Source organism: Myotis nattereri (genome assembly GCF_964212035.1).
Source record: "Myotis nattereri genome assembly, chromosome: 4".
NCBI lineage: Eukaryota > Metazoa > Chordata > Mammalia > Chiroptera > Vespertilionidae > Myotis > Myotis nattereri.
This window is the reverse complement of record NC_138079.1, coordinates 31,743,248-31,770,387: the sequence shown is the minus strand read 5'-3', so window position 1 is coordinate 31,770,387 and position 27,140 is coordinate 31,743,248. Positions and strand designations below refer to the sequence as shown.

General features: G+C 39.9%; 1 protein-coding gene across 1 annotated transcript in view; it reads right to left on the bottom strand.

The window, feature by feature from the left end:
- The window catches only part of ZSWIM6 (zinc finger SWIM-type containing 6), a 217,572-nt gene that overhangs the window by 9,447 nt on the left and 180,985 nt on the right, over nucleotides 1-27,140 (bottom strand). Inside the window, exons 6-10 of the mRNA XM_081088785.1 lie at nucleotides 20,519-20,695; nucleotides 20,092-20,238; nucleotides 7,092-7,238; nucleotides 5,492-5,752; nucleotides 1,684-1,819 (exon numbers count right to left, since the gene is read on the bottom strand). Of these exons, the coding sequence (XP_080944911.1) occupies nucleotides 1,684-1,819; nucleotides 5,492-5,752; nucleotides 7,092-7,238; nucleotides 20,092-20,238; nucleotides 20,519-20,695 (868 nt within the window). The remainder of the gene's footprint in view (nucleotides 1-1,683; nucleotides 1,820-5,491; nucleotides 5,753-7,091; nucleotides 7,239-20,091; nucleotides 20,239-20,518; nucleotides 20,696-27,140) is intronic.

The following is a 27,140-nucleotide window of genomic DNA, read 5'->3' as shown; positions in this document are numbered from 1 at the left end:
AACACACACAAAAACACCCAGAATGTTCCTGAATTAACAGGCAGATCTTTCCAGAGTTGTTGTAGAAGAAACTAGTCGACCCCCCTGGAAAGATGAGAAAATGAGTGCTGAAAACACCCTTCCCCAGCCCACCACACCTACTTCCAGAAGGACTAAGCAGCAAGTAAGCTACAGGTCTCTCTTCCTTCCTGTTCTCATGGCTGCCCTAGGAGGCCCCACCACACAGTCCTTTGGCAGGGGATGGTGGCAGGTAGATGAGAAGAGGTGGGAAAGCAATTCCCTTGTGCCCTTCTAGTACCCCGTGAACAAACTGCCTGGGCAGCAACCAACCACAATCATAAATGAGTTTCTGAGTGTCAGCCTTAGCATAAGCCAGACCCACAGAGAAATCTTATGCTATTTTCCTCTTAAACTTTACAATGGTCAGAGCAATTGCATCTGGTGGCATCATAACATTAGCATCCTTCCCTTTACACAGGAGCACAACTCTCAAATTTGAATAGGTATAGAGCTGAGCATGTGTCTTCATCTGACAACTTTCGTCTTCCAAACATGGGAATAGGAAGTTACTAAGTGTGCTTTAATACTTTGTACGCCATAAGCGTCTATAGACGCAAGCGAGATAAAAGCATCTTTGGACATGTGGCAGTTAATTGGTTAAAACACAAACCAAGTGGTATAAAATAATTTGGTGGGAAACTTTGCTTGTTAGCTTTAAATTTATTTTTTGGTATTTTGAAAATAGACAAGAGAATTATAAGGTTTCTCTAGTAGGTAAATGAGACTTCACATTGCCAAGGGAAGCATGTGAAATTGAAAGATGTCAGCCTCAGAACACACTGACACACAGGTACACACACACCCTTATCACTGCACCAAAAAAAGACCTCTGAGAGATGAGCTACACACATAAAAAGGCAAGAGCTTGATTCGAACCCACTGTACTGGTTGCAGACATAGAGTCTTTGATGAAAAGTTTCTATGGGATCTAACTATTCTTCGGCACCACAAGCTTTTAGGTTATGTTCATGGTTTGTCTTTAGGTGATTATAACGAGGTCTAATCTGCACTTTAACATAGAAGTGCTATAATTTTTTTTTAAAGGAAAAAGTTCATGTTTTAAGAAAGGTTGATATTCCTTTCAGGTCCTTGAAGCACAATAGGCTACAAATAATACTGACAAATACATCTTGAAGTCACTAAAAAATATTCACCAAGAACAGATTGGCAGTAAAAATAATTATCTGGTGAACTGACTTTTAAAAGAGAAGTGAAAATAGAAAGGTGAGTGGCAGAGAACATACTCTAATTGTTGTTGCTGAAGAGGAGGGGCTGGAGAGGACATGGCAGCAGTCAGTGCTGAGGGGGGCAGATCCTGGCAGACCAGCATCTGTCCTCCTAGTGAAGCCTTCAGCACTAGAAACAGTCCCATCCCCGTCACCCTCCCCTGGAGTGCAGGGTATGACAGCAGTCAAGGATACCATCTTCCTTTCAATCAGAAGTCAAACAAGCCCACGGCCCATGAACGAACCACTACACAATCCAAGAAACATATAAATAAATATGTTCTGTAGATTTTCTGCTGCCTACAAGAAACATGAATGAATGAGAAATCAGTGAACAGCCATTCCTCCCAGGGGGGAATTTGGATTGCATCTGCCCGGCTGGGCTGTGAATACGTACCGCATTGCTCTCAGTGCAATTTTGTATGCCAATTCAGCATCATGAGGTAGGAGAGAGGTGAAGAGATACTTGGCAAATGTGTGCATTGGAACGCTCTCCCGATGGATTATTTCGCCTAAACCACTATATGGTCCGGCTGTGGGAAGAGAGCATACACATTTTACATTCCTAAAAAAGGAACTAAGACTTCATGTAAAGTATATCTTAAAATTGTTATGTAAAGTTATAGCGTATACAAGCTAATCTAGTTAAGAATGTAATCTAAGTCAGCTGTCGCCAACCGGTGGCCCGAGAACCACTGATTGTCTACAAGGTCCGAAAGGTTGGCGACTGCTGATCTAAGTGGCATAGTAGAAGGAATACAGATTCTTAGTCAAAAATGATTCTATAGGCTATGGTATTCAAAGTCGAATTTACTTCAGGAACAATCCTCCAACTGCACCACAGCTGAAATGAGAATCAAAGAACTAAAGGGCAGAGCTTTTTCACATTATAACTGCTTTGGAGAAAGAAACCTTCCAATGTATAAAACCTCACTGAATTCAAGAAACATCCTCTGTACACGTGTATGTTCCAGCATCCAGATTTTCAAATGCACAGATAACTCTGCTGCTTAACTTTGGAACCTGTGCCTGGCTGGCCCCTCAGTCTCAAGGGCACAGACAAGCCAAGTTTCCAGAAAAGAGTGCTCTGAAGGGTTGGGGAGGATTCTGAAACACAAATCTCAATACAAAGACTTTAAACATTGTTTCTTCTAATAAGCAGAAATACTGATTCTCAGAAGGTGATTAATAATAAGAGAATAGTTACCCATTTGATACTCACCATAGGCAAAAGAAAAAAAATTAAAGTAACTGAAAATTTACTTTTTGCGCTCCAAAAGACCAATTTTAAAAGCAAAATTACATTGAAGCAGCTGAAATTCATTTCTTAGTAAGCTATGACAGGGATGGTGGCAGAGCTGACTTCCCCTGTGATCTCTGAATGCTACCCTAGGAAGGGCAATACAGACTTTTAAATTTTTAAAGGAAACCACAGTGGTTAGTTCAACTACTTTCCACTTACATACCTTGAGGTTTAGTTACTGTAAACTGTATAATAAGTTAGTTTCCATGTCACCTTTGGGTAAAAACTGTTTCATGATTTCTAGAGTTATGAACCATGACACTACTGCTCAAAGGACATAATGCATTTGTTTTCCCTGAGAAAAAATCAGTCTTGTGAAGAGTTTAAAATGCAAGAAATGCAAAAGAAATGGTGAGAGGAGTTACTGCACTAGCATGGAATAGGAACATTACATATTACATATTATAGATAATTTTAATAGAGGTTATTTTTAAATTTCATTAGTATTTTTGAATTATTTGTTCTAAGTACTTGAAAAATCATATAGTAAACACCATTTTTTTTTTAACCTAGGTAAATTAAAATACATCCTACATTTCTAATTTTACCAAACCTATTCAACTTTTTTTTGTGTTTAAGATATTTAAAAATGTTTTAATGATCTGGTATTCTTCAAAAGCTGAAATAGCATTATACTAGTAGTTCGACCCTTAGCTCATATAATGAGGCCAAATTATTTAGGTTATTATTATGAACTTAATGCTTGTTATCTCCCACCTCAATTCATTATGTCGAAGTCCCAACTCCCAATGTGACTGTATTTGGAGAAAGGGCCTTCATAAGATAATGAAGGTTAAATGAGGTCAGAGGGTGGGGCCCTGATCCAACAGGATTAATGTCCTTACAGGAAGAGACAGCAGCTAGAGCTCTCACGCATGCACCTCTCTCTCTCAGGCAGCTGTCTACAAGCCAAGAAGGAGGACCTCACCAGAAACTGTACTGACCAGCACCTGACCTTAGACTTTTCAGCCTCCAGAACTGTGAGGAGAAAATTTCAACTGCTTAAGCCACCCAGTCTATAGTATTCTGTTATGGGAGCCTCAACAGACTAAGACACTAACTCTATTTTACTTAAGAACTAAATATAGCAAATTTGTAGACTATTTTTTTCATGTCTCTTCCATTTAATTTCAATGTTTCCCCCTTAAACCATCAAGCTACCTGCTCACTATGCAGGAAAAGCCAGAATGCATAATCGGCATTTTGTTATGACACTTACCAACAAGCAAAACATTCAGTCGGGTAACACCGAATTATTTGTGGCTTAATAATCACTGTAATTCAATAATCAGTGTACTGAATAATGAAAAACTGAAATTTGGTAGTAAGTTCCCCAGAAGTTTCCAACATCTGAGTCTGCTAACTATTGCACCCCTGAAATTCCTGGAGTACATTGATGCATAAAGAAGTTGGTGCCCAGTGCAGTCAACTCAACCATGAGGTGCCTATCTTCTGGAGTGGACAGAAAGGGTCCCTTTCTTTCTTGTTGGACTGTTTTCTGTCCTGCACCACCCACTCTCTGTGGGCCGAGCAGGGATGAGTCAACAACACTCTTCATCAGGCACAGTTCTTATAAAAATATTTAATGGGGAGGTATGAACTAATCAAAGACTAAGACAGTTAAAAATTATTCATGAGTAATGAACATGGAAAACATTTTAAAAGGTAAAATGATAAACAAATATCAGACACCCTCAAGACTGAAAAGCATACACCCTCTTACTCTTCAATGTATTGGAAACCAAAAGCCCGTTACTAAGACTCAGTGACATCATAAAAAAAGCTATGGCTAATGATTTTGCTTATTTCAAAAGAAATTATGAGAGGAAAGTAAAAGAAAACAGTAATGAAAGAATCAAGATCACTTGAAATTTGCCAAGATAGGCTTTTATGTTTAGAAGAAGAAGAAAAAAAAAAACTTTAGCAGAGTGCTTCAAAAAATTAATATTAGGAATTTTTACCTAAATTAAGCATGCTATTAAAAACATTTTCTCTTTAGAATGCATTTCTAAAACACAAATGTGTATAATGTATTGGTGAAAATATTTCAAATAGATCTTTAGCTTTGGAAAAATAAAAGAGGTTTTGAAATGCTATTTTCTCTAAATCCCTTCCCCATATGTAACAGTTCTGAATATAAGATGAAGACAGCACACTTTTTGAGCCTATCAATCAGAGAGAATCCCATAATAATGACAAATGTGTACTTTTTTTTATCAATTAGACATCACCTAAATTTACCATACTAATTACACTTAGTCTTTTCAAGGAAAAAAACACACAAAACTGTGTTAAAAAAAATGCCAGCCAAATTTGTTAGGCACTTCAGCTCTTAACCTTATGAAAAGAAGAAAATTGGGCTTTGCCTTAGAGAGTCTATGAAACTTTAACTTGCTGAATCTAATCCTAATGAATTCTCTGAAATAATGACTCAGCACAGTGGAGATCCACTCCTGCAGCTTTTAGTCCTTTGTTAGCATGTGCAAATGACATATTCAAAACCCAGACGTCATGTAATAGCCAATAATTCAGAGGAATGCCAATCAATTTCCATTATATTATTTAATTGATCCAGCAAAGAGGAATATGGCTACCAGCAACAGCTCACTAAATATCAAACTTGCATTTATCTCAGGAACAACAAGTCAAAATAAAAACAGTCCTTTTCAGAGCTGGTGGCATTAAATGGGGCTCATTTCTAATAGGTTATCCTATGTGACCACCTAAATAAAATGATATAAATCTGAACATCTGTATTTTTTTATTAAGTAATACTGTAATTGGATAATGAACACTCACTGACCATACTACCAGGATAACCACCATATTAAATACACTCAAACCTTACTTCCAACAAAAATAAAATTGGCTAAATAAGTGGAAAATCTCTTTATTAAACTACCTTCTAATAGGAAGACTGCTTGCTTTCGAAAAATTTTCACCAGTGTGTCATCCAATTCAATTTCCTGAAGTTTAGAAATGAGCTGCTCCTCATTCCGGCAAACCTTCTCTTGTGTGTACAGCCCATCAGGCATGATACGCTGCTGTCCCAGCCCTATCAGGGCTACCTCCACAGCTAGTGTTAAATAGGATTCCCCTTCTTCTAAGAATTTGTGTGCAGGTAGATGCTGGTATTCCAGAGATTTGCACTGTCCCATATTCTCTGTAAAATGTCACAAAAGAAATCAGAGTTCAGAAACTACTTTCTCAGGTACAAATATTTATTTTACCCAGTACTTGTAAATGAATTATTGACTTACTTCCAAGAAGACCAAAAAACAAGTGTATAGCTTTCCATTATGTTTTCTAAATGAATAACTAGATGTGTATGCTTTGGGGGATAGAATATTACAAATATTTTTCCCATTGAAAATGAATCACCAAAGAAAACTATAAATCTAAGAGGAGATACTAAGAATACTTAAGAATGAGAAAACTTTTAATTAAACAAGTGTAAAATTATATGATGACTGCAACAGTTACCAATTCTTAAAAGCCTCACAATAAAAAAAGTTTGCATACTTTTATCACAATGTTAAAATCTATACTAATAAAAGGGTAATATGCTAATTAGACCAGATTGACCAGACATCTTCCAGATGCCTGACTTCCTTCAGGACAAAGCCACGGTGGCGGGGGCTGAGGCAGAGGCGGTTAGGGGTTATCAGGCCGGCAGGGGAGCAAGCAGTTGGGAGCAAGATCAGGCCAGCGCAGGGGAGCAAGCAGTTAGGGGGCAATCAGGCCGGCAGGGGAGGGCACTTGTGGGTGATCAGGCAATCAGTTAGGGGCCAGTGGTCCCAGATTGGAGAGGGTGCAGGCCAGGCTGAGGGACACCCCCCTCCCATGCACGAATTTCATGCACCAGGCCTCTAGTTTATTATAAAAACAGTAGAGAATACAACACATGTAACCCAATTTCAAGGGCCTTTTTGTTATCAAATAAGTCATCAGTTATCACAATAGTAATGATTCTTTGAGCATTCTCTTATCTCTGTTTCCATTATAAACTTTAACAAACTTTCAACCACTGAACTCCCAAGGAAAGCACATTCACAGTCATACTTTTTGCCCTCCCAATAGTTTTGGGTCACCCATAATCCATGGAGGTAACCACCACAATAGACAATATGGAGGGAAGATAATAAACCCTCTGAGCTCACCCAAACCTGGGAGCAGCAAAGGGACAATCCTTTCTCACTCCCACATTATGCACATCCTTATTGTATATCTTTATGCTGGAAAACAGTCATCAATGCAAATAAATTCTTAGATGCACAACCACTGACTAGAAGAGAATAAATATGCCTAAGGTTCTTTATACATGCTGTCAACTGTCGAATCTGAGCCTGCCTGAAAAGCGGAGAGTGCCTATTTCCTTGCTCTCTTGCTAGCTGTAGATATTGTTAACTGTATGGGTTCATAAAACAAACTGTGAAGAAAAATGACCACTGCCATTCAGAGTTTAGAAAAAAGGGCACACGAGACCAATGTCAAGGTTTTACCTGTGAAATTGGAGAATCCAGGGAAGCTTTCATCGTCCATGTGGCAGGCTTCCATAAGGCTGCTGAAAAGAGTGCCCACAGGGTCCAGAGGGTGTCCAACCCAGCCCTCCAGATTGGTTATCAAGGTTATGCTTTTATGGGGTAGCTCTGTGTAAGAAAAGGAAATTGAGAGATGAAAAGAAGTAAAGGGAAGAGAGGCTCTGCCATTTAAAGCAGCATCCTGACAAATTAATACTGAATTAAATTTAAAAAAAAAGGTACATATAATCCCCAACTTGTGAACTATTTTGAATTCGGAAGATTCATCTATAAATCAATATAAATGGTACTAACCTCCTAGGAAAGCTCCCAAACATCTATTTAATTCATGTGCCCAGGGTACAGTGTTAACATTGCAATGTACACTTTTAAATTATGTTGTATGAGGAAATGTCAATTCCAAACTGTCACCTGAGAAGCTAGGGACAATTCCTCTCACTTCCTAAGAGTGACATTAGAGAGGACTAAAAAGTTGACCCCAGAATTACCACTGGATAACGCTACAATTTTATTAAGAAGATGCTCTCAGAGTCAGTGCTCACTGGATCACCTAAGCTGGAGACTAGAGGGCAGTTGTGGCCTGGGTCAGACTTGGACTCCCCCATGAATATTATTAGCTTACTTCCCTATCACCTTATGAAATTGTTCTTTATCATGGATCAGTGAGCCATTTAAGGGAGGACCTTTGCCACAAAAAGGAACTATAGCAGAAGATAACGTATCATTTGAATGAAACATATCCCTTTCATTTTTCACAGAATGTTAGCACTTTCAAGTTCTTCAGTTAAATTACAAAGTGCTGGAAAAAAGCTGCAAATATTTTAAAAGACATATTCCATTGTTGTAAAAAATGCAACATTTTTACATCTTAGTGTTTACTAAAGTAATAAATGGTAATAGCTCCTTCTTAAATGAACATATAATAAAATCTATATACAATCTTATATAATAACAGCATAGTATGCAAATTGCCCCCTCAACTGGAGTTCTTCTGGGAGTTTGACCAGGGGGCGGACCGGCTTGGGGGAATTTCATGCACTGGGCCTCTAATATCTACACTAATAAAAGAGAAAAATGGTAATTGGCGTACGGCGATACCTTTTTCATTGGCTAATCAGGGCTATATGCAAATTAACTGCCAACTAAGATTGGCAGTTAACTGCCAACAAGATGGCGGCTAATTTGCATATGTAGGCACAATGCAGGGAGGTGAAAGGGAAAGCAGGAAGAAGCCCCCTGCCACTGACAGTGATCTGAAACCCAGGGGGGAGCTAAGAGCTGGGGGGCAGGGCAAAGGCGGCCCTGGGGCCGCTTTTGCCCTGCCCCCAAGCCATGATCGGAGAATCAGGCGCCTTTGCCGCCCTGGCCAGTGATAGCAGGAAGTAGAGGTGGAGCCAGCGATGGGAGCTGGGCACGGTCGAAGCTGGCAGTCCCAGGAGCTAGGGGTCCCTTGCCTGGGCCTAAAGCGAAGCCCACGATCGCAGCGCCCCCCGCTGCCACTGCAGGTCCCCGCTGCCTGGGCCGGACGCCTAGGCCAGAGGCGTTAGGCCTGGGCAGGGGCGGAGCCTGCAACCGCGGGGAGCTGGGGGTCCCCTGCCCAGGCCTGACACCTCTGCCAGAGGCCTCAGGCCTGGTCAAGGGGCCGATCCGGTGATTGGTGATCGGAGGGTGATGAGGGTCAACTCCTCTGGCCGAGGCATCAGGCCTGGGCGGGGGGCAGAGCTGGGGATTGGGGGGATATGATGGTCCCCTTGCCCAGGCCTGAAGCCTGGGTCAGAGGCGTCAGGCTTGGGCGGGGGGTGGAGCAAGTGATCAGAGGGAGATGGGGGTCCCCTGCCCAGGCATGATTCCTGGGCCAGAGGCCTCAGGCCTGGGCGGGGGCCAGAGTCAGTGATCGGGGGGAGATGGGGGTCCCCTGTCCAAGCCTGACACCTCTGGCGGAGGCGTCAGGCCTGGGCAAGGGGCCGATCAGGCGATCGGAGGGTGATGGGGGTCAACGCCTGAGGGCTCCCAGTATGTGAGAGGGGGCAGGCTGGGCTGAGGGACACTCTCCCCCCCACCCCCACCCAGTGCACGAATTTCGTGCACCGGGCCCCTAGTAAAGTATATAAGAAAAAACTGCTTGTAAATTGCTAAAGAGCCATTCCATGAATCCAACATTCCTTTAGAAGTTTTCTGGTTTGGACAATCAACTATCAGTACATAAAAATAAAGTATGGCCTGCCATAATGTATTAAAATCTATAAAAGTATGGTCCTAGATTCCTTGGAAAGGTCTTTCCCTTTGGCTTCTGTCACTAGCTTTCATATACATAACCAGTATGAAAAAAAGAAATATGGGAACAACCAAATCTATATGCTTGATAGGAAATTTTATATATATAAAATTTATATATATATAGAAGGGAAGTGTTGTGCTTATACAAATAAATCTACTGTCAAGTGATAGAAACTGAGGATAAAATTTTACAAAGTATTTCCTATATGTCCTTTCTTTTCACACAAAAATTAGTGAAAAAACACAGAAATGGGAGAAATAAAATTTAAAAAGTAGTTTTTTAAAAATTGAGAAGTTGACTCGGGCACGGAGCCCACGCCATCTTGAAGGGGAGAGTGGCCTCTTTTAGGAACTCATTAGCACCACCACCCAGACAGGCCTGGATACTGCCCGCAACCCAGCAGCCACTCCAGCCAAAATCCTGCTGCCCACCCGCAGACTCGCAGACCCTGGGACCTCCATCTCGAAAGGAGCATCGCGCCCGCAGCAGTAAGTGCAGCCTCCACCTCCCCAGTGGCAGACCTCCAACATCGCATTCGTGCGTCTCCAGCGCACAGGTCTCCGAGGCACACCACTCCATAGACTTCTCTTAGGAGTCACTGTAAGCCCCAGCTGGGTGTGATTTTGTACAGACACAGGCACACTGCCCCCCAGTAGAAATTCTGAATTTCCTCTGCCTGAATAATTGCCCACACACACACAGCTGCGCTACTTAAGCGCCAGGGCCCTTCAGCGCCAGGGTCCCTCAGAATGCGTCAGAGTTCAGCGCCTGGCCAAGGCACTGCCACAGTTGCTCACTCCCCCTGAGCCCATCTATCCACAGGGCACTTTGGGAAGCCACAGTGAGCCTCTGCTGGGTCCGATCTTGGACAAACAGGGACGCACTCCCCTGGGCAGTAGAAATTCTGATTTCACCCATCCTGGATACCTGCCCGAAGACGCCTTGATTAAGCATGCCAGGACCCTTCAGAGTGCTTCAGTGCGCCTGCACTAGCAAACTCACTGTGGGTGCTCCTGTGTGCCACCACCAGGAACGCGCGCCTATCCACCACAGGTGCACCAGCAAAAACTGAGTTTCCCGACCCCACAGCTGCAGAACTCTGGACACTACAGTTGCATGCTTTTCCAGCGTGTAGGTCTCCCAAGACCAGCAGCCCTGGGGCCCCGCTGTGAGCCCCACTGGACACACACTTAAACAAACAGGGGTGCATTGCTGGGCTGTAGAAACGCTGAATTCCCTCTTCTGGGATACCTGCCCACAGACACTGCAATCCAGTGGCTTCAGTGCCAGGGCCCTTTAGAGTGTGTCAGTACATCCTGCTAGCAAACATACCACAGGTGACCCTGTGAACTGCTGCTGGGATTGCGTGTATCCAACCACGGAGGCAGCAGCAAAAGTTGAGTCTGCCCATCCCACAACTACAGAACTCTGGACACCAGTCACGCCTTTCCAGAACACAGGCCTCCTGAGCCCCACCACCCCAACGGATGGTTCCTGGGTGCCACTGTGAGTACCGGCTGGGCACGCATTCAACCAAGGGCACAAGACAGCAAAAATTGGGACACCCCATCCACGGCTGCTGACTTCTAGACACCTCAGTGGCGCCTTTCCAGCTCGCAGACCTACATCAAGAGAACCCAAATAGCTCAAGTAGGGAGCTACACTAGACTACTAAGCCCAGGAGACCTGAGAGGTCATACCAGTAGCACCATACCCAAAAGAAACTGGGTAGCGAAGCAATCGGAGCTACAATTAAAACATTACAGCAAAACATGGGAAGAAAAAAAGCAACCCAGAAAGGAAAGAAAAAGAGAAATCACCAGAAAGGGAGTTAAATGAAATTGAGGCTACTAACTTATCAGAGAAAGAATTCAGAGTAATGGTTATAAGGATGCTCAAACGCTGGATGACAAATACACACAACTCACTGAGAATTATAAGGAGCTGAATGAGAATGTCACCAACATGAAAAGGAACCAAGAGGAAATGAAGAAGGACATAGCTGCAATAAAGAACACAATGGAAGGCTTAAACAGCAGACTAGAAGAGGCTGAGGACTGCATCAGTGAATTAGAAGACAAGGTAGGAAAAAACACACAAACACAGGAGCAACTGGAAAAAAAACTTAAAAAGCAAGAGGAGAACCTAAGGGAGCTTTGGGACAATGCAAAACGAAACAACATTCACTTAATAGGGGTACCAGAAGGAGAGGAGGAGAAGCAAGGAATAGAAAACCTGTTTGAAGAAATAATGACAGAAAACTTCTCTGATACTGGCAAGAAAAAAACTACACAACTCCAAGAAGCACATAGAGTGCCAAACAAGATGAACCCCAAAAGACCAATGCGAAGACACATCATAATTAAATTGGCAAACACCAACGACAAAGTAAGAATCTTAAAGGCTTCCAGAGAGAGACAGAAAGTTACCTACAAGGGATCTCCTATTAGAATATCAGCTGACTTCTCAACAGAAACACACCAGGCAAGAAGGAAATGGAATGAAATATACAAAGTGACGCAAAGCAAGGGAATGAATCCAAGAATACTATACCCAGCAAGGCTATCATTTAAAATTGAAGGTGGAATCAGGAGCTTCAGACAAAAAAGGGCTAAGAGAGTTTATTACCACCAAGCCAGCAATTAAAGAAATGCTAAAGGGACTGCTGTAAAAAGAAGAAACAGAAAGACAAGAAGAAACACAAACATTAAGAATAAAAATGACCACAAACAAGTACTTTTCAATAATAACATTAAATGTAAATGGATTAAATGCTCCAATCAAAAGACACAGGGTAGCTGAATGGATAAGAAAACGTGACCCATATATTTGCTGTCTGCAAGAGACCCACCTCAGAATCAAGGATTCACACAGACTGAGAGTGAAGGGATGGAAAAAAAATTTTCAGGCAAATGGAAATGAGAAAAAAGCTGGGGTTGCGATACTTATATCTGACAAAATAGACCTCAAAGTAAAGGCCATAACAAGAGATAAGGAAGGCCACTACCTAATACTAAAGGGAGCAATTCAACAAGAAGGTGTAACTCTGGTAAACATATATGCACCCAAATACATAAAACAACTTCTGGAAGATATCAAGGGAGAGATCAATAGCAATACAGTCATAGTAGGGGACTTTAATACACCACTGACACCAATGGATAAATCCTCTAAACAAAAAATCAGCAAAGAAACAGCAATCCTAAATGACTCACTAGATCAGATGGACTTAATTGACATCTTCAGAATATTTCACCCCAAAGCTACAGAATATACATCTTCTCTAGTGCACATGGGACATTTTCAAAGATAGACCATATCTTAGCACACAGGCAAAGTCTCTTCAAATTCAAAACAATAGAAATCATAACAAGCATCTTCTCAGATCACAATGGCATAAAACTAGAAATCAACTACAATAAAAACATTGAAAAAAAAATCAAACACTTGGAGGCTAAATAGCATGCTATTAAACAATGACTGGGTTACCGGAGAGATCAAAGAAGAAATAAAAAGCATCCTGGAAACAAATGACAATGAAAACACAACAATCCAAAATCTATGGGACACAATGAAAGCAGTCCTGAGAGGGAAGTTCATAGCTCTACAGGCCTACCTCAAAAAAAACAAGAAAAACTGGTAATAAATGATCTAACCACACAACTCAAAGAATTAGAAAGAGAGCAACAAGAAGAGCCCACAGTACCCAGAAGGAAGGAAATAATAAAGATCAGAGCAGAAATGACAGAGACCAAAAAAAATACAAAAGATCAATGAAACCAAGAGCTGGTTCTTTGAAAGGCTTAACAAGATTGATGAACCTCTCGCCAGGCTCACCAAGAAACAAAGAGAAAGGACCCAAATAAACAAAACCAGAAATGAAAGAGGTGAAGTAACAACAGACCCTACTGATAAACAAAGGATTGTCAAAAAATACTACGAACAACTCTACTCCAACAAACTGGACAACCTCGATGAAATGGACACATTCCTAGAAAAATACAAGCTTCCAAAATTCAATCAGGAAGAATAAAAAAACCTGAATAGGCCAATAACTACTGAAGAAATTGAAACAGTAATCAAAAAACTTCCAGCAAACAAAAGCCCTGAACCAGATGGCTTCAGAGGGGAGTTTTACTGAACATTCAAAGAAGAACTAAAGCCAATCCTTCTCAGACTATTCTAAAAAATTCAAGAGGAAGGCACACTTCCAAGCTCTTTCTATGAAACCAGCATTACCCTAATCCCAAAACCAGATAAAGACACCACAAAGAAAGAGAATTACAGGCCAATATCCCTGATAAACATAGATGCTAAGATCCTCAACAAAATTCTAGCAAACCGGATCCAGCATTACATTAGAAAGATCATACACCATGACCAAGTGGGATTTATTCCAGGAATGCAAGGCTGGTACAATATCTGCAAATCAATAAACGTGATACATCACATAAACAAGCTGAGAGACAAAAATCACATAATCCTATCGATTGATGCAGAAAAGGCATTTGACAAAGTTCAATACCCTTTCTTGATAAAAACTCTCAGCAAAGTGGGAATAGAGGGATCATACCTCAACATAATAAAAGCCTTATATGACAAACCTACAGCCAACATCATACTCAATGGGTAAAAACTAACACCATTTCCCTTAAGAACAGGAACAAGACAGGGATGCCCACTTTCACCACTCCTGTTTGACATAGTACTAGAAGTGCTAGCCAAAGCAATCAGACAAGAAGAAGAAATAAAAGGCATCCAAATTGGAAAAGAAGAAGTAAAATTGTCATTATTCGCAGATGACATGATACTGTACTTAGAAAACCCTAAAGATTCCATCAAAAAATTATTAGACCTAATAAATGAATTTGGCAATGTAGCAGGATACAAAATTAACGCCAAGAAATCTATGGCATTTTTATACGCTAATAGTGAACTTACAGAAAGAGAAATTAAAAAAACAATCCCATTTACCATTGCACCAAAAAAAATTAAGATACCTAGGAATAAACTTAACTAAGGAGGTAAAAGACTTGTACTCAGAAAACTACAGGACATTGAAAAAAGAGATAGAGGAAGACATAAACAGATGGAAGAACATACCGTGTTCATGGATTGAAAGAATCAACATCATCAAAATGTCCACACTACCTAAAGCAATCTACAGATTCAATGCACTCCCCATTAAAATACCAACAGCATATTTCACAGATCTAGCAAGAACTCTCCAAAAATTCATCTGGAATAAAAAACAAACAAACAAACTCGAATAGCTGCTGCAATCCTGAGAAAGAAGAACAAAGTAGGTGGGATCTCAATACCAGATATCAAGCTGTATTACAAAGCCACTGTTCTCAAAACTGCCTGGTACCGGTACAAGAATAGACATATAGACCAATGGAATAGAATATAGAACCCAGAAATCAACACAAACCACTATGCTCAATTAATATTTGACAAAGGAGGCAAGAACATACAATGGAGTCAAGACAGTCTCTTCAATAAATGGTGTTGGAAAAATTGGACAGATACATACAAAAAAATGAAACTAGACCACCAACTTACACCATACACAAAAATAAACTCAAAATGGATAAAGGACTTAAATGTAAGATGGGAAACCATAAAAATATTAGAGGAATCCACAGGTAGCAAAATCTCAGACATATGCCAAAGGAATTTCTTCACTGACACAGCTCCTGGGGCAGGGGTGGGTAACCTTTTTGTGAGTGCGTGCCAAAACCAGTAAAATCTCTGACTCAAAATTCTGCGTGCCAACCCTAATTTTTTGAGAATGTGTTACACCTACTTGATATCTCTTAAGGTGTATGTATGTGAAGAACCTTGAAGAAATAATAAAATTAATTTGAGCGACAAAAACACAGTATATGATGATGAAAAATACATTTATTTTTTAATGTAGACATGTATACTGATAGTCCGACAGAAAACTTTATGACTCCATTTGATATTATCAGTGGGACTTTTGCTGCTGCATCACTGATGATAGAGATTTTACATCAGGTTTATATTTCGTGACCTTCAGAGATATGCACGAGCTACTTCTTTCATCCGTCAGGCTACTCCTATTACGAGACTTAACAAAATTCATGACTGAGAACAAAGATTCAAAAGCGTATGTGGATGAAAACATGGAGAGTAACGCTGTTGCAAAGTTTTTTAAACAGAAAAAATTTTCTGGAATGGCATTCCAAGTCCTCAATAGTTCGTTTTCGACACTTCTCTCTGGTACTCCCGTCTCTAATCACTTTTTTTCAATGTTTTCCAAGTCAACTCTAAGGTCAATAAATTTCTGCTTCCAAATTGAGCTACTGTGAAATTCAATCAACTGCATTTCAAAGTCAGCTATGTCTATGGTCTTTAAGATAACTTGTTATGTAAAATTATTTATCTAAGATGCACCTACACTGAATTTATCTGAAAAATAAAAAAGTTGATATTAAGAAAATAACTGCAAATGGAAGATTATAAGAGAGGGTTTCGCATGCCAGCCAAAGTTACTGGCGTGCCATGTTTGGCACGCATGCCAGGGGTTGCCCGCCCCTGTCCTAGGGCAATGGAAACTATGGGACTATATCAAAATAAAAAGCTTCTGCACAGCAAAAGAAACCATCAACAAAACAACAAGAAAACCCACTGCATGGGAGAACATATTTGCCAATGATATCTCTGATAAAGATTTAATCTCCAACATTTACAGGGAACTCATACAACTTAACAAAAGGAAGATAAGCAACCCAATCAAAAAATGGGCAACAGACCTAAATAGACACTTTTTGAAAGAGGACATACATAAGGCTGAGAGACATATGAAAACATGCTCAAAGTCACTAATCATCTGAGAGATGCAAAATCAAAACGACAAGGTACCACCTCACACCTGTCAGAATGGCTATCATCAACAAATCTACAAATGACAAATGCTGGCGAGGATGCAGAGAAAAAGGAACCCTCATTCACTGCTGGTGGGAATGCAAACTGGTGCAGCCACTGTGGAGGACAGTATGGAGTTTCCTCAAAAAACTAAAAATGGAACTTCCATTTGACCCAGTGATCCCACTTCTAGGAATATATCCCAAGAAACCAGAAACACAATCAGAAAGGATATGTGCATCCCTATGTTCATAGCAGCACAATTTACAATAGCTAAGATTTGGAATCAGCCTAAGTGCCCATCAGCAGATGAATGGATTAAAAAACACTGGCACATCTACACAATGGAATACTACGCTGCTGTAAAAAGGAAGGAACTCCTATCATTTGCAACAGCATGGATAGAGCTGGAGAGCATTATGCTAAGTGAAATAAGTCAGTCAGAGAAAGATAAATATCACATGCTCTCTCTATTTGTGGATTATAATGAACAACATAAACCGATGAACAAAAACAGATGTAGAGACAGAGAAACATCGATCAGATGCTCACAAGTCAGAGGGAAGGTAGGGGAGGGAGGGGGTGAGGGGAAGAGATCAACCAAAGGACTTGTATGCATGCATATAAGTATAAGCGATAGATGTGGACAACAGGGGGTGAGGGCAGGATTGGAGGGGATAAGAGGACATTGGGGGGGATAAGGACACATTTGTAATATCTTAATCAATAAAGGGAAAATAAATTTTTTAAAAATATATTTTATTGATTTTTTTACAGAGAGAAAGGGAGAGGGATAAAGAGTTAGAAACATCGATCAGCTGCCTCCTGCACACTCCCCACTGGGGATGTGCCCGCAACCAAGGTACATGCCCTTGACTGGAATCGAAGCCAGGACCCTTGAGCTCGCAGGCCGACACTCTATCCACTGAACCAAACTGGTCAGGGCAAGGGAAAATAAATTTTAAAAAAAGAAACATGATGCAATTTCAGACTAAATTAATAGAAGTGAAGTGTCTGAACAAAGGGAAAAAAAATTGAGAAGTTGAACTAAGTGAAATAAGACAGAGAAAGATAAATTCCATATGATTTCACTCATATTTTTAAAAAAACTGAGCTCCCACCAAAACCGGTTTGGCTCAGTGGATAGAGCATCGGCCTGCGGACTGAAAGGTCCCAGGTTCATTTCCGGTCAAGGGCTTGTACCTGGGTTGCGGGCACATCCCCAGTAGAAGATGTGCAGGAGGCAGCTTATCGATGTTTCTCTCTCATCGATGTTTCTAACTCTCAATCTCTCTTCCTTCCTCTCTGTAAAAAAATCAATAAAATATATTTAAAAAAAACCAAAAAAACCTGAGCTCCCAAATACAGAGAACAGATTGGCAGTTGCCAAAGGTGAGGGGATGGATGAAATAGAAGGTGGTCAAAAGGTAAAAAATTTCAGGCATAAAATAAATAAGTCATGAGGATATAATTTACAGCATGGTGACTATAGTTAATAATACTGTATTGTATATTTGAAAGTTGCTAAGAGAATAGATCTTAAAACGTCATAAGAAAAAATATTTTTAACTATATGTAGTGATGGATGTTAACTAGACTTATTGGGCTGTTCCTTTTGAAATATATAAATAGTGCAGTATTATATTGTACACCAGAACTAACATAATGCTAAATGTAAACTATATAGCAGTTAAAAAACAGAAGCTGACATATCATGCCATATAGTATTAAAAAATGTACAAAATAATTCATTTGCCAATCTTGACCATGTAATAAGTAGCTGTATTGCATGAAAAACAGCTATGAAAAACATATTCTTTAAATACTGACAGACAAAAAAGTAGAGAAAAATATAGGTATAGATATGTAATCCCAGAATACTTAAGAATAATCGGAAATAAAGTTTTTCATTGCTCCCAGGATAAAAGAGAAATGTGTCTAAGAGTGGCCTCAAAGATAACCAAATGAGTTTAATTTAACATGTATTCTAACATACCTACATGAGCTAACATTTTTATACACTTTGCATTTCTTAGATTTGCAACATTTAAAAATATATATATTTTATTGATTTTTTACAGAGAGGATGGAAAAGGGATAGAGAGTTAGAAACATCGATGAGAGAGAAACATCGATCAGCTGCCTCCTACACACCTCCCACTGGGGATATGCCCGCAACCAAGGTACATGCCCTTACCGGAATCGAACCTGGGACCCTTCAGCCTGCAGGCCGATGCTCTATCCACTGAGCCAAACGGGTTAGGGCTGCAACATTTTTATTAAACTCATTTTAAAGACAGTTCTTAAAGGTTATGATCTTTAAAGATCAGATAATCATGAGCTAGCTCTCTTTTTGTAGTATAAAATGTGCTTCAATCTTCCTTAGTTTAAATATTATCATTCTTTATACTTTTCAGAAGTAAATACCTTTTGGCCAGATATTATATGTATTTAGGGGGAGGGGAATTTCAGGAAAATTTTCCAAAGGACCAAGCAGCATATCTTGCAAACATATCTGTTAACCAGTGATGACATGAAGAACATGAAAGATTGAACAACAAAGTCTTGATTATCAGGAATATTATAATCCAATACTATCTGAGCTCCCCCTTTCTTTGGTTCAAATTGTACCTTTGGAATTTTCTTCCATCATATAAATGATAAAGTTAACATTTATAATACTTTCAATGTAGAGGATACTAAAAGTTCAAAAAAAAATCTAACCTCGTCTACTTCAACGACTTCTTTACAATTTTTAGCTGTATCCTAGGTGGAGTGTGTATAATCACTCAAGAATTAAAAACAAAAACATAAAAAGAAAAAAACAACAGCAACTAAAACCATCTTTCTGAATAAGAAATAAAATTCCAGAGTAAACACAATCCTGCCAAAGAAACATAAAAAGATTTATACCTACAGATGGAACAAAAAGTGTATAGATTATCCAGAAAAAGCATACGTATTTCTTTTTCTGATCAGGGCCTCATTCATGTAAGATGCTTTGCAATTAACCACTACTCAGTAATGCTTAATGTCAAATCTAAAAGATTAATAAACTGAGATATAGAGAAGTTAAATATGTTCTGTCAGCTGACAGTTCATCATCAAATGCTGACAGAATTTTAAAAATCCGAGGAGTTTTCTGCTGTGATCACTTTAAATATAATGTCCTTATGTACAAATTATAACAAGTAAAAAGTTTTAGAGTGATTACACACTATGCCAGGCCCTGCTTTAAGTGCTTTAAAGGATTAATAATCTTCTCAAGAACTCTAAGAAATAGGTCCTCAACTGAGCCTCATTCCACAGATGAGGTGTCTAAATCACAGAGAGGTCTAGTCATTGCCCAAGGACTTTGAGTTTGGACTGATTGCTATTATTCAAATATAGGCAGTTTACCCCACAGAACCCTACTGTTAGAATTAAAATGCAGTCACAAAATAAGATATTTGGCTAACTTATATTTTAGATAATTTTGACATATTAAGCTCCCCCTTTCTTTGGTTCAAATTGTAAGTAATAATAATAAAAACTTCTTCCCCTTAAAAAATTAACTAACCTAAGATACTTAAAAAAAAAAATCTTACATTTTACCATATTAAGCCAGGGGGGAAAATACCTAGAATTTCTCAAAGATCAGATATTAAATATTTCGAATGAGTGGTTAAGTACTGCCATCTCCATCACTTTCATTTTAAAAGCCATCTCTCCCAAAAGAGCACAAAACCTAGTGATGTCATCACCAAAAATCCCATTCATTCCAATGAAAACAAACTCCTTCACATTCACCTTTTTTTTGAGTTCGGAACATGTCCAATTGTTTCTGTTGCTGCCGCCTTAACGTGTTAACAATAGCTATTGCCAGTCTCAATGCTTCTCTGGGGTACCCATGAGAACGTAATGCGTCCACTCTTGCACAGGCTGTAGGGACATGTTCTAAAAACAGAAAGTTAAGGGGCGAGAGAAAGTTGCCACTGTCAGATATATCCATAAAAACAGGATTTAATAGTAAGATGTTTTCCCCTCAAAATACTATTAAAAAAACACAACAAGCCATTTCTGAACTTTGATTTGAATGAAAAACTCAGCTCCTATTGCCAAGCATTCATCCATCTCCCATTGAATCCCTCAGCTCTCCTCCTCCCACTCCAATAATGCTATAGAAACTAAACAAAGAAGTAAGTCATGGAAATGTCTTTCCGGTTTGGGCACTTACCATGCCAGAGGGGCCACCCACGGGAGTCAAAGAGGGAGTTTTCAGTGTCGTCATGGTAACAGTAGTTGGTGTATAGGTCACTGCTGATAATGTGCTGCAAGTGGCTATCCTGCCAGTGGAGATCGCATGCCTCGATGGCTCGGGTGAACACTGTCCGATGTGGCCTGTTCGATGAATCTGTTTTTTTCACAATTCAGAAAGCCGTGTCAGCTATTATTCACATGTGAATAAATCAGTCATACCACTCTGTGGCCAGATGTTCATGAGCAAACCCACACGCATTGTCCTCACCCCCTACACGGAAGGATGGAGGGTGAATATTCTCATGTCCTAAGTACTAGGAGGCAAGTCAGCCCAAAGAGCCACCATTCACTCACTTGTTTTATCCAACACAAACACTCTGCAGCCATCAAGCTAAGGTTAAAGGCATCCTGCAAAAAGAACTGTCAAGTCTAGTTTCCATGCCAAATACACTCAAAGGAGGCACTCGGCACAAAAACTACATGAAAACTCACTGCTCCCCATTTCGGAGGTGCTGTGGTGGGCTGCCCTGATGGGATCAACAGCTCTCACACACACTATGTAAGAGATGTGACACCAGCCATGGAACCTTTCAGGAAGATGCAATCAGCCTCTAAAGATATGCAGAAGGGTTGTGCTTTTGGTTGTATTTTTTAACTATATTGTGCGGTTTTGCACAATTAAAACTATTATGCTTCTTGGGATATAATGGTTAAATGCCACTTTATATCCCAAAGGGCATAAATGCATATATTTAACAGTTCACAAAGCCACACAACATAGCTACAAAACAAACCAGCGCACTTACCTTGCCCCTACAGGCTGCCTCCTGACTCCAGTGCAGGTTCCATGACTGGTGTGATGTCCCCAGCATAGTGTATGCCGGGCATCACAAAAGAGCAGAAGCATACACTCCAAAGAGGGTTCAAGTTTCAGGACCTGACGGAGAAAAGAAATGTTTGGGGAATAAAGGATATTCTCACCCCCACTTCTGGGAATATTCAGTTCCTCTGGATAACATGGTCCAAATTCTACGTGCACTCCCACCCTTTGTGTCCCCACTCCAGACTTACCTTCAACTATGGCACAAAACTTAGTGAGCCTCAACTGAAAATCAGGGGAACAAACTATTTTTATTTGTGTGTACTTTACTTAGCTCAAATATTACCCTCACTGTTCTGAGGCTTAATTAAATGAGAAGCAAAATCTGGAGCTTCCTTAGTTGATAATGTTTCATCTTCCTGTCACTGGAGATCTGGCTAAGCACAGACATTAGGAAGTCATAAAAATAAAAAAGGAAATCAAGAAGAGCCCTGAGAACTCATCAAGTCCAACCTCTCTATTCTGCTGATTAAACTGAAAATAGAGAGAAGTAAAGTGACTTGCCAAGGTCACACAGCAAGGCAATGGCAATCAAGATCAAAACACAGATATCCTCAGTCCAAATTCACCTATTTCAGCTGGAAGGTTTCTGAAGGTCTTTAACAGAAAGACCTTACTTCAGTTTGGTCTCGGGTCAACTTAGATATCTATATATCTAAGCATAGCAGACATATCAAAATGCATCAATGACATAATTTGAGAGGAATAGATACCGATGTATGTGTTATGGCCCCTGCCTAGACTCCTTGCTAGCAATAGTTTTAATTATACATCTTACAAATGGGAAGAGTGCACCTTACATTAAAAGGCCTTTTGAGCCTATCAGGGCCTTTGCTGAGCAGAATATACTCCTACCCAATAAAGAACTGGCTCCATCACCTCTCATAGCCAACTGATCAAATATTCCAAAGTGCAAAGCTCACCCATGTTTAAGTGGCTTTGTCATTTCATTTATCCTGTTTAGCTCAAATCAAAGAAATAGAATTTAAAACTAAAAGGAGATTTTTAAAAGAGCAACTTAATGTTATGCATGTATTAAAAGAATGAGAAATTCTACCTGGTGATTTGCTTCACTGTGGTATCAATAATAGCATTCCATTAGAAAAAAAATGAAGACCTTAACTTTTCACATGATTGTATTGATTGAGCATAGAGAAAGGTAGAGGGCACACTAGGCTTTTAACAGTTGTTAGCTCTAAGAGAACAATAAAACCAACTGTAACAAAAAAAAGGCTAAACACTAATAAAATAATATTTAAATGAAAATGTAAGACAGAAAGTTCTATAATAATATGGGACACATTGTAGACAATGACAAAAAAACACACACCAAAATGTTGGCTTGATTAGGTGGCAAAATTATGGTCAATTTTTATCTTAGATGTCTTTTGTTTTCTGATTTTTGCAATTCAGATTAAAAAAAAGAGAAACAGATTATATTAACCAAATTTTTAATAAAATGTATGTATGAATAATAATGCATACTTATTGAAGAATATCAGGGCTTGAGAGAAACCAAGATGGTGGCATAGGTAAACACCGGAAATTGCTGCCTCACACAACCACTTCAAAAATACAACTAAAAGACAAAATGGACATCATCCAGAACCACAGGAAAGCTGGCTGAGTGGAAATTCTACAACTAGAAGGAAAGAGAAAAGCACTGAGACTCAGAGGAGGTACGGAAGTAAAGTGCAGAGATATAGAGGCGCGCGGAAAGGGCTGGCAGCTGAGGACGCGGTTGTCTTTTTCATTCAGGAGGGAGTCTCAAGCTCCCAAGTGCTCTGAACTCCAGTTCTGGGTGAGTTTCTGGGGACTCATACGGGGAGAAACTGGACTGTCTGGCATCGGGCAGAACTCAAGGGCGGCTTTCTCTCAGAGGTGTTTTCAGCGATTGCCGGGACACTGAGACATGGGCCTCTTAGGGTAGGACTGGGGAGCAGCCAAAGCTGCTTGCTCCGCCCTGTTGATCCCCTGAAACCCCGTCCCACCCAAGTTCTACGCAAAGGCTCTTGCATATGAATGACCTGGCCCTTTGCAACCTGAAAATTACCTAACAAACTGCAGCTGAATCAGAGAGACCCAGAACATCCAAAAGAAGGTTCAAGGCCTCACAGCAGCTTGCATTGCTTCACAGCTGGGCCTCATCTGGGCACCTCCAAACCCCAAACAAAGAAGAGGAATCTCTCCATAGCTCCTGCTGGGTAGCCTCAGGCAGAGGCTAAAATAGCACCTCCTTAGAGATCCAAGAGCCAGTGTACCCAGTGGTCAGAGTGGGACCATCCAGATTACAACTCCTCAGATCCATAAGGGACACACTCAGGGGGCAGACTCAGTGAGCACCAAAGCCCCACTGAAGCAAGTCTTGCCCCAGAAGGGTGTCTCCAGCTCAGAAGTTCTCCCACTGCAGACACAACTGATTCTCACAGCCAATTGGCCTGGAGGTCAATTCCTCTAAGTGATACCTACAACAATCAAGGCTTAACTACAACAAGACTGTGCACAAAGCCCACAAAGGGGTGCACCAAGAGTGTCCACCTCAGGTAATTGGGGAGGCTGAGCCCCTGGGCCCTATAGGACACCTAACACAGAAAGCCACTCTATCAACACAGGGAAGCATAAAAATGCGGAGACAAAGAAACAAGTCACAAATGACAGAAATGGAGGAAAGCAAACTACTGGATATAGAGTTCAAAACCACACTTTTAAGGTTTTTCAAGTATTTTCTAGAAACCACTGATAAATTTAGTGAGACCATCAAGAAATCTAGTGAGACCGCTGATAAATTTAGTGAGACCATCAAGAAATCTAGTGAGACCCTTGAGGTTATGAAAAAGGACCAACTTGAAATTAAGCATACACTGACTGAAATAAAGGATATTATGCAGAGTTCCAACAGCAGACTAGAGGATCACAAGAATCAAGTCAAACAAAGATTTGAAATACGAAGAAGCAAAAATCACCCAACCAGAAAAACAAAAAAAGAATCCAAAAATATGAAGATAGTGTAAGGAGCCTCTGGGACAACTTCAAGTGTACCAACATTCGAATTATGGGGGTGCCAGAAAAAGAGAGAGAGCAAGATATTGAAAACCTATTTGAAGAAATAATGACAGAAAGCTTCCCCTACCTGGTGAAAGAAATAGACTTACAAGTCCAGGAAGCACAGAGAACCCCAAACAAAAGGAATCTAAAGAGGACCACACCAAGACACATCATAATTAAAATGCCAAGAGCAAAAGACAAAGAGAGAATCTTAAAAGCAGCAAGAGAAAAACAGTTAGTTACCTACAAGGGAGTATCCATACGACTGTCAGCTGATTTCTCAACAGAAACTATGCAGGCCAGAAGGGAGTGGCAAGAAATATTCAAAGTGATGAATACCAAGAACCTACAACCTAGATTACTTTACCCAGCAAGCTATCATTCAGAATTGAAGGTCAGATAAAGAGCTTCACAGACAAGAAAAAGCTAAAGGAGTTCATCACCACCAAACCAGGATTATATGAAATGCTGAAAGGTAACCTTTAAGAAGAGGAAGAAGAAGAAAAAGGTAAAGATACAAATTATGAACAACAAATACACATCTATCAACAAGTGAATCTAAAAATCAAGTGAATAAATAATCTGATGAACAGAATAAACCGGTGAATATAATAGAATCGGGGGCATAGAAAAGGAGTGGACTGACTATTCTCGGGGCGGGGGGGGGGGGGGGGGATGGGGGGGGATGTGGGAAGACACTGGACAAAAACTGTACACCTATGGATGAGAACAGTGGGTGGCGGGGGTAAGGGCAAAGGGTGGGGTGGGAACTGGGTGGAGGGGAGCTATGGGGGGAAAATAGAGGAACAACTGTAATAATCTGAACAATAAAGATTTAATTAAAAAAAAATAATGCATACTTAGTGAAGAAAACTTGAGAAATTCAGAAAGGTAAAATGGGAGAAATTAGTTCTTTTATCCAAAAATATAAAAATAAAAAATTGGCTACCATTGTTGTACATTTTAAAAAGTCAAACAAACTACTCTTTCAAAGGGTGTAGATTCTAATACTATTACTGCTGCTGTTAATTAATTCTAACAATCAATCCCTGCTAGCAAAGTCAGGGCCTAATCTGTCCTTCACATTCACTTCAATATGCCAACACATGCAGTTCTGCCCACTGTCTGTACACTCCACACCCAGCTGCAATGGCACTGCTGGCCACTGCAGGCTCTCCCCAGCAGCCTGTACAGCTCTCTTCTGACAGCCCCTCTGGAGGATGTGAGCATTATGCTAAAAACAGGAGCCTTGGTGCCTTTAGGCACAACAGCTATAAATATTGCCCTCAGAAACTAGGTCCTGACTTCATACCCCTAGGCCAAACCATAAATAAAATGAACTGTTTTATCTGGAGGCTGGACCACTGTTTAAGGGTGTTCTGAAGCCAATGGAATATTCCTGTTTAACCAAGGAGAAAGTAACCAAATGGAAAGTAAGTGTAAAATGTTAGGATGGTGCTCCCCAAAAGCAGGTAAGGAGTGAAACAGAGAAACTTCCAAATATAAAGAAATAAAAGATTAAAGATATTGCCTATATAGGTGTAGGCATATCCTTTCCTAGCAATGCAAGAGAAAAGATGTTGAATTGCTAAACTTGAAAATTCTGAGCTTCTGGAAAATAATTTGGGTATAAGGGATACATGTATTTTCTTCAAAGTTATTAAATAAAATCATGAGCAATAAAGATATGACAGATTTCAAATACTGAATTCCCAAGGCAAATACCTCTAGACAAAGCAGAGCCAGCCAATCATCTTTCCCAAGTCCTAAAACTTCCATCCTTTTCATTGTACAAGTCCCTGTGGAGTAATACATGTAATTCTTTCTTCATAGAGACTGAGAACACTATGCTAACCCACATTTGCACTCAGCACATTGTCATCTCTTTCCAGGAGTACCAACTGTATATGGGGCCAGCAAACATAGAATAACAGTCTTGATTCTGGATCCTTCTGATATCATATAGCTCTCATCTTGCATTTTTCATAACTTTAGAGTCTTTCAAGTTTTCTCAAAAACAAAATAGAAAAACGCAGCAACAGCACAAAATCACACAAAAATAGTGACATGAATTGATGAATGAAAGTTTTATTTGTAAGTGTTAACTACTTTTAAGATTTGGTTCTGAGAGAGAGGAGAAAATGCTATAGTAGCTGAGAAAAATTAGTTAAGCAGAGGAAAGATTAAAAAAAAAAGATAAGAGGGACTTGAGCTAAATGGTTCGATCCAATAGAGGAGCTCAAAAACAAACAAACAAAACGGGATGGAAATGTAAGACAGAGGTTCTTCAGAGGACATTTGGAAATGTCTGTGTGCATTTGTTAGTTGTCCCAAAGTAGGGTGTACTATTAGCCTGCAGTAGGTAGAAATAAGTATGCTAGACAATCCTTCACAATGAAGAATTTTCCTAGTCCAAATGCCAACAGCACCCCATGCCCTTCCAACCATCATAAAATTCTTGCTATATTCTAAAACTAAGAATTTTTAACTGACTATGCAGTAGCCCAAATATGAATTGACCAAGAGACAAAAACACACAGCTGCTAAAACCTTTCAATATTACCAATCTATACCATGATTTATTAAATTAAAAACATTCAAAATAAAGTTAATAAGCAAGTTTATATACCATATAATCTCTATATACAAAAGCCTAAGTGACTGTTATGACTGG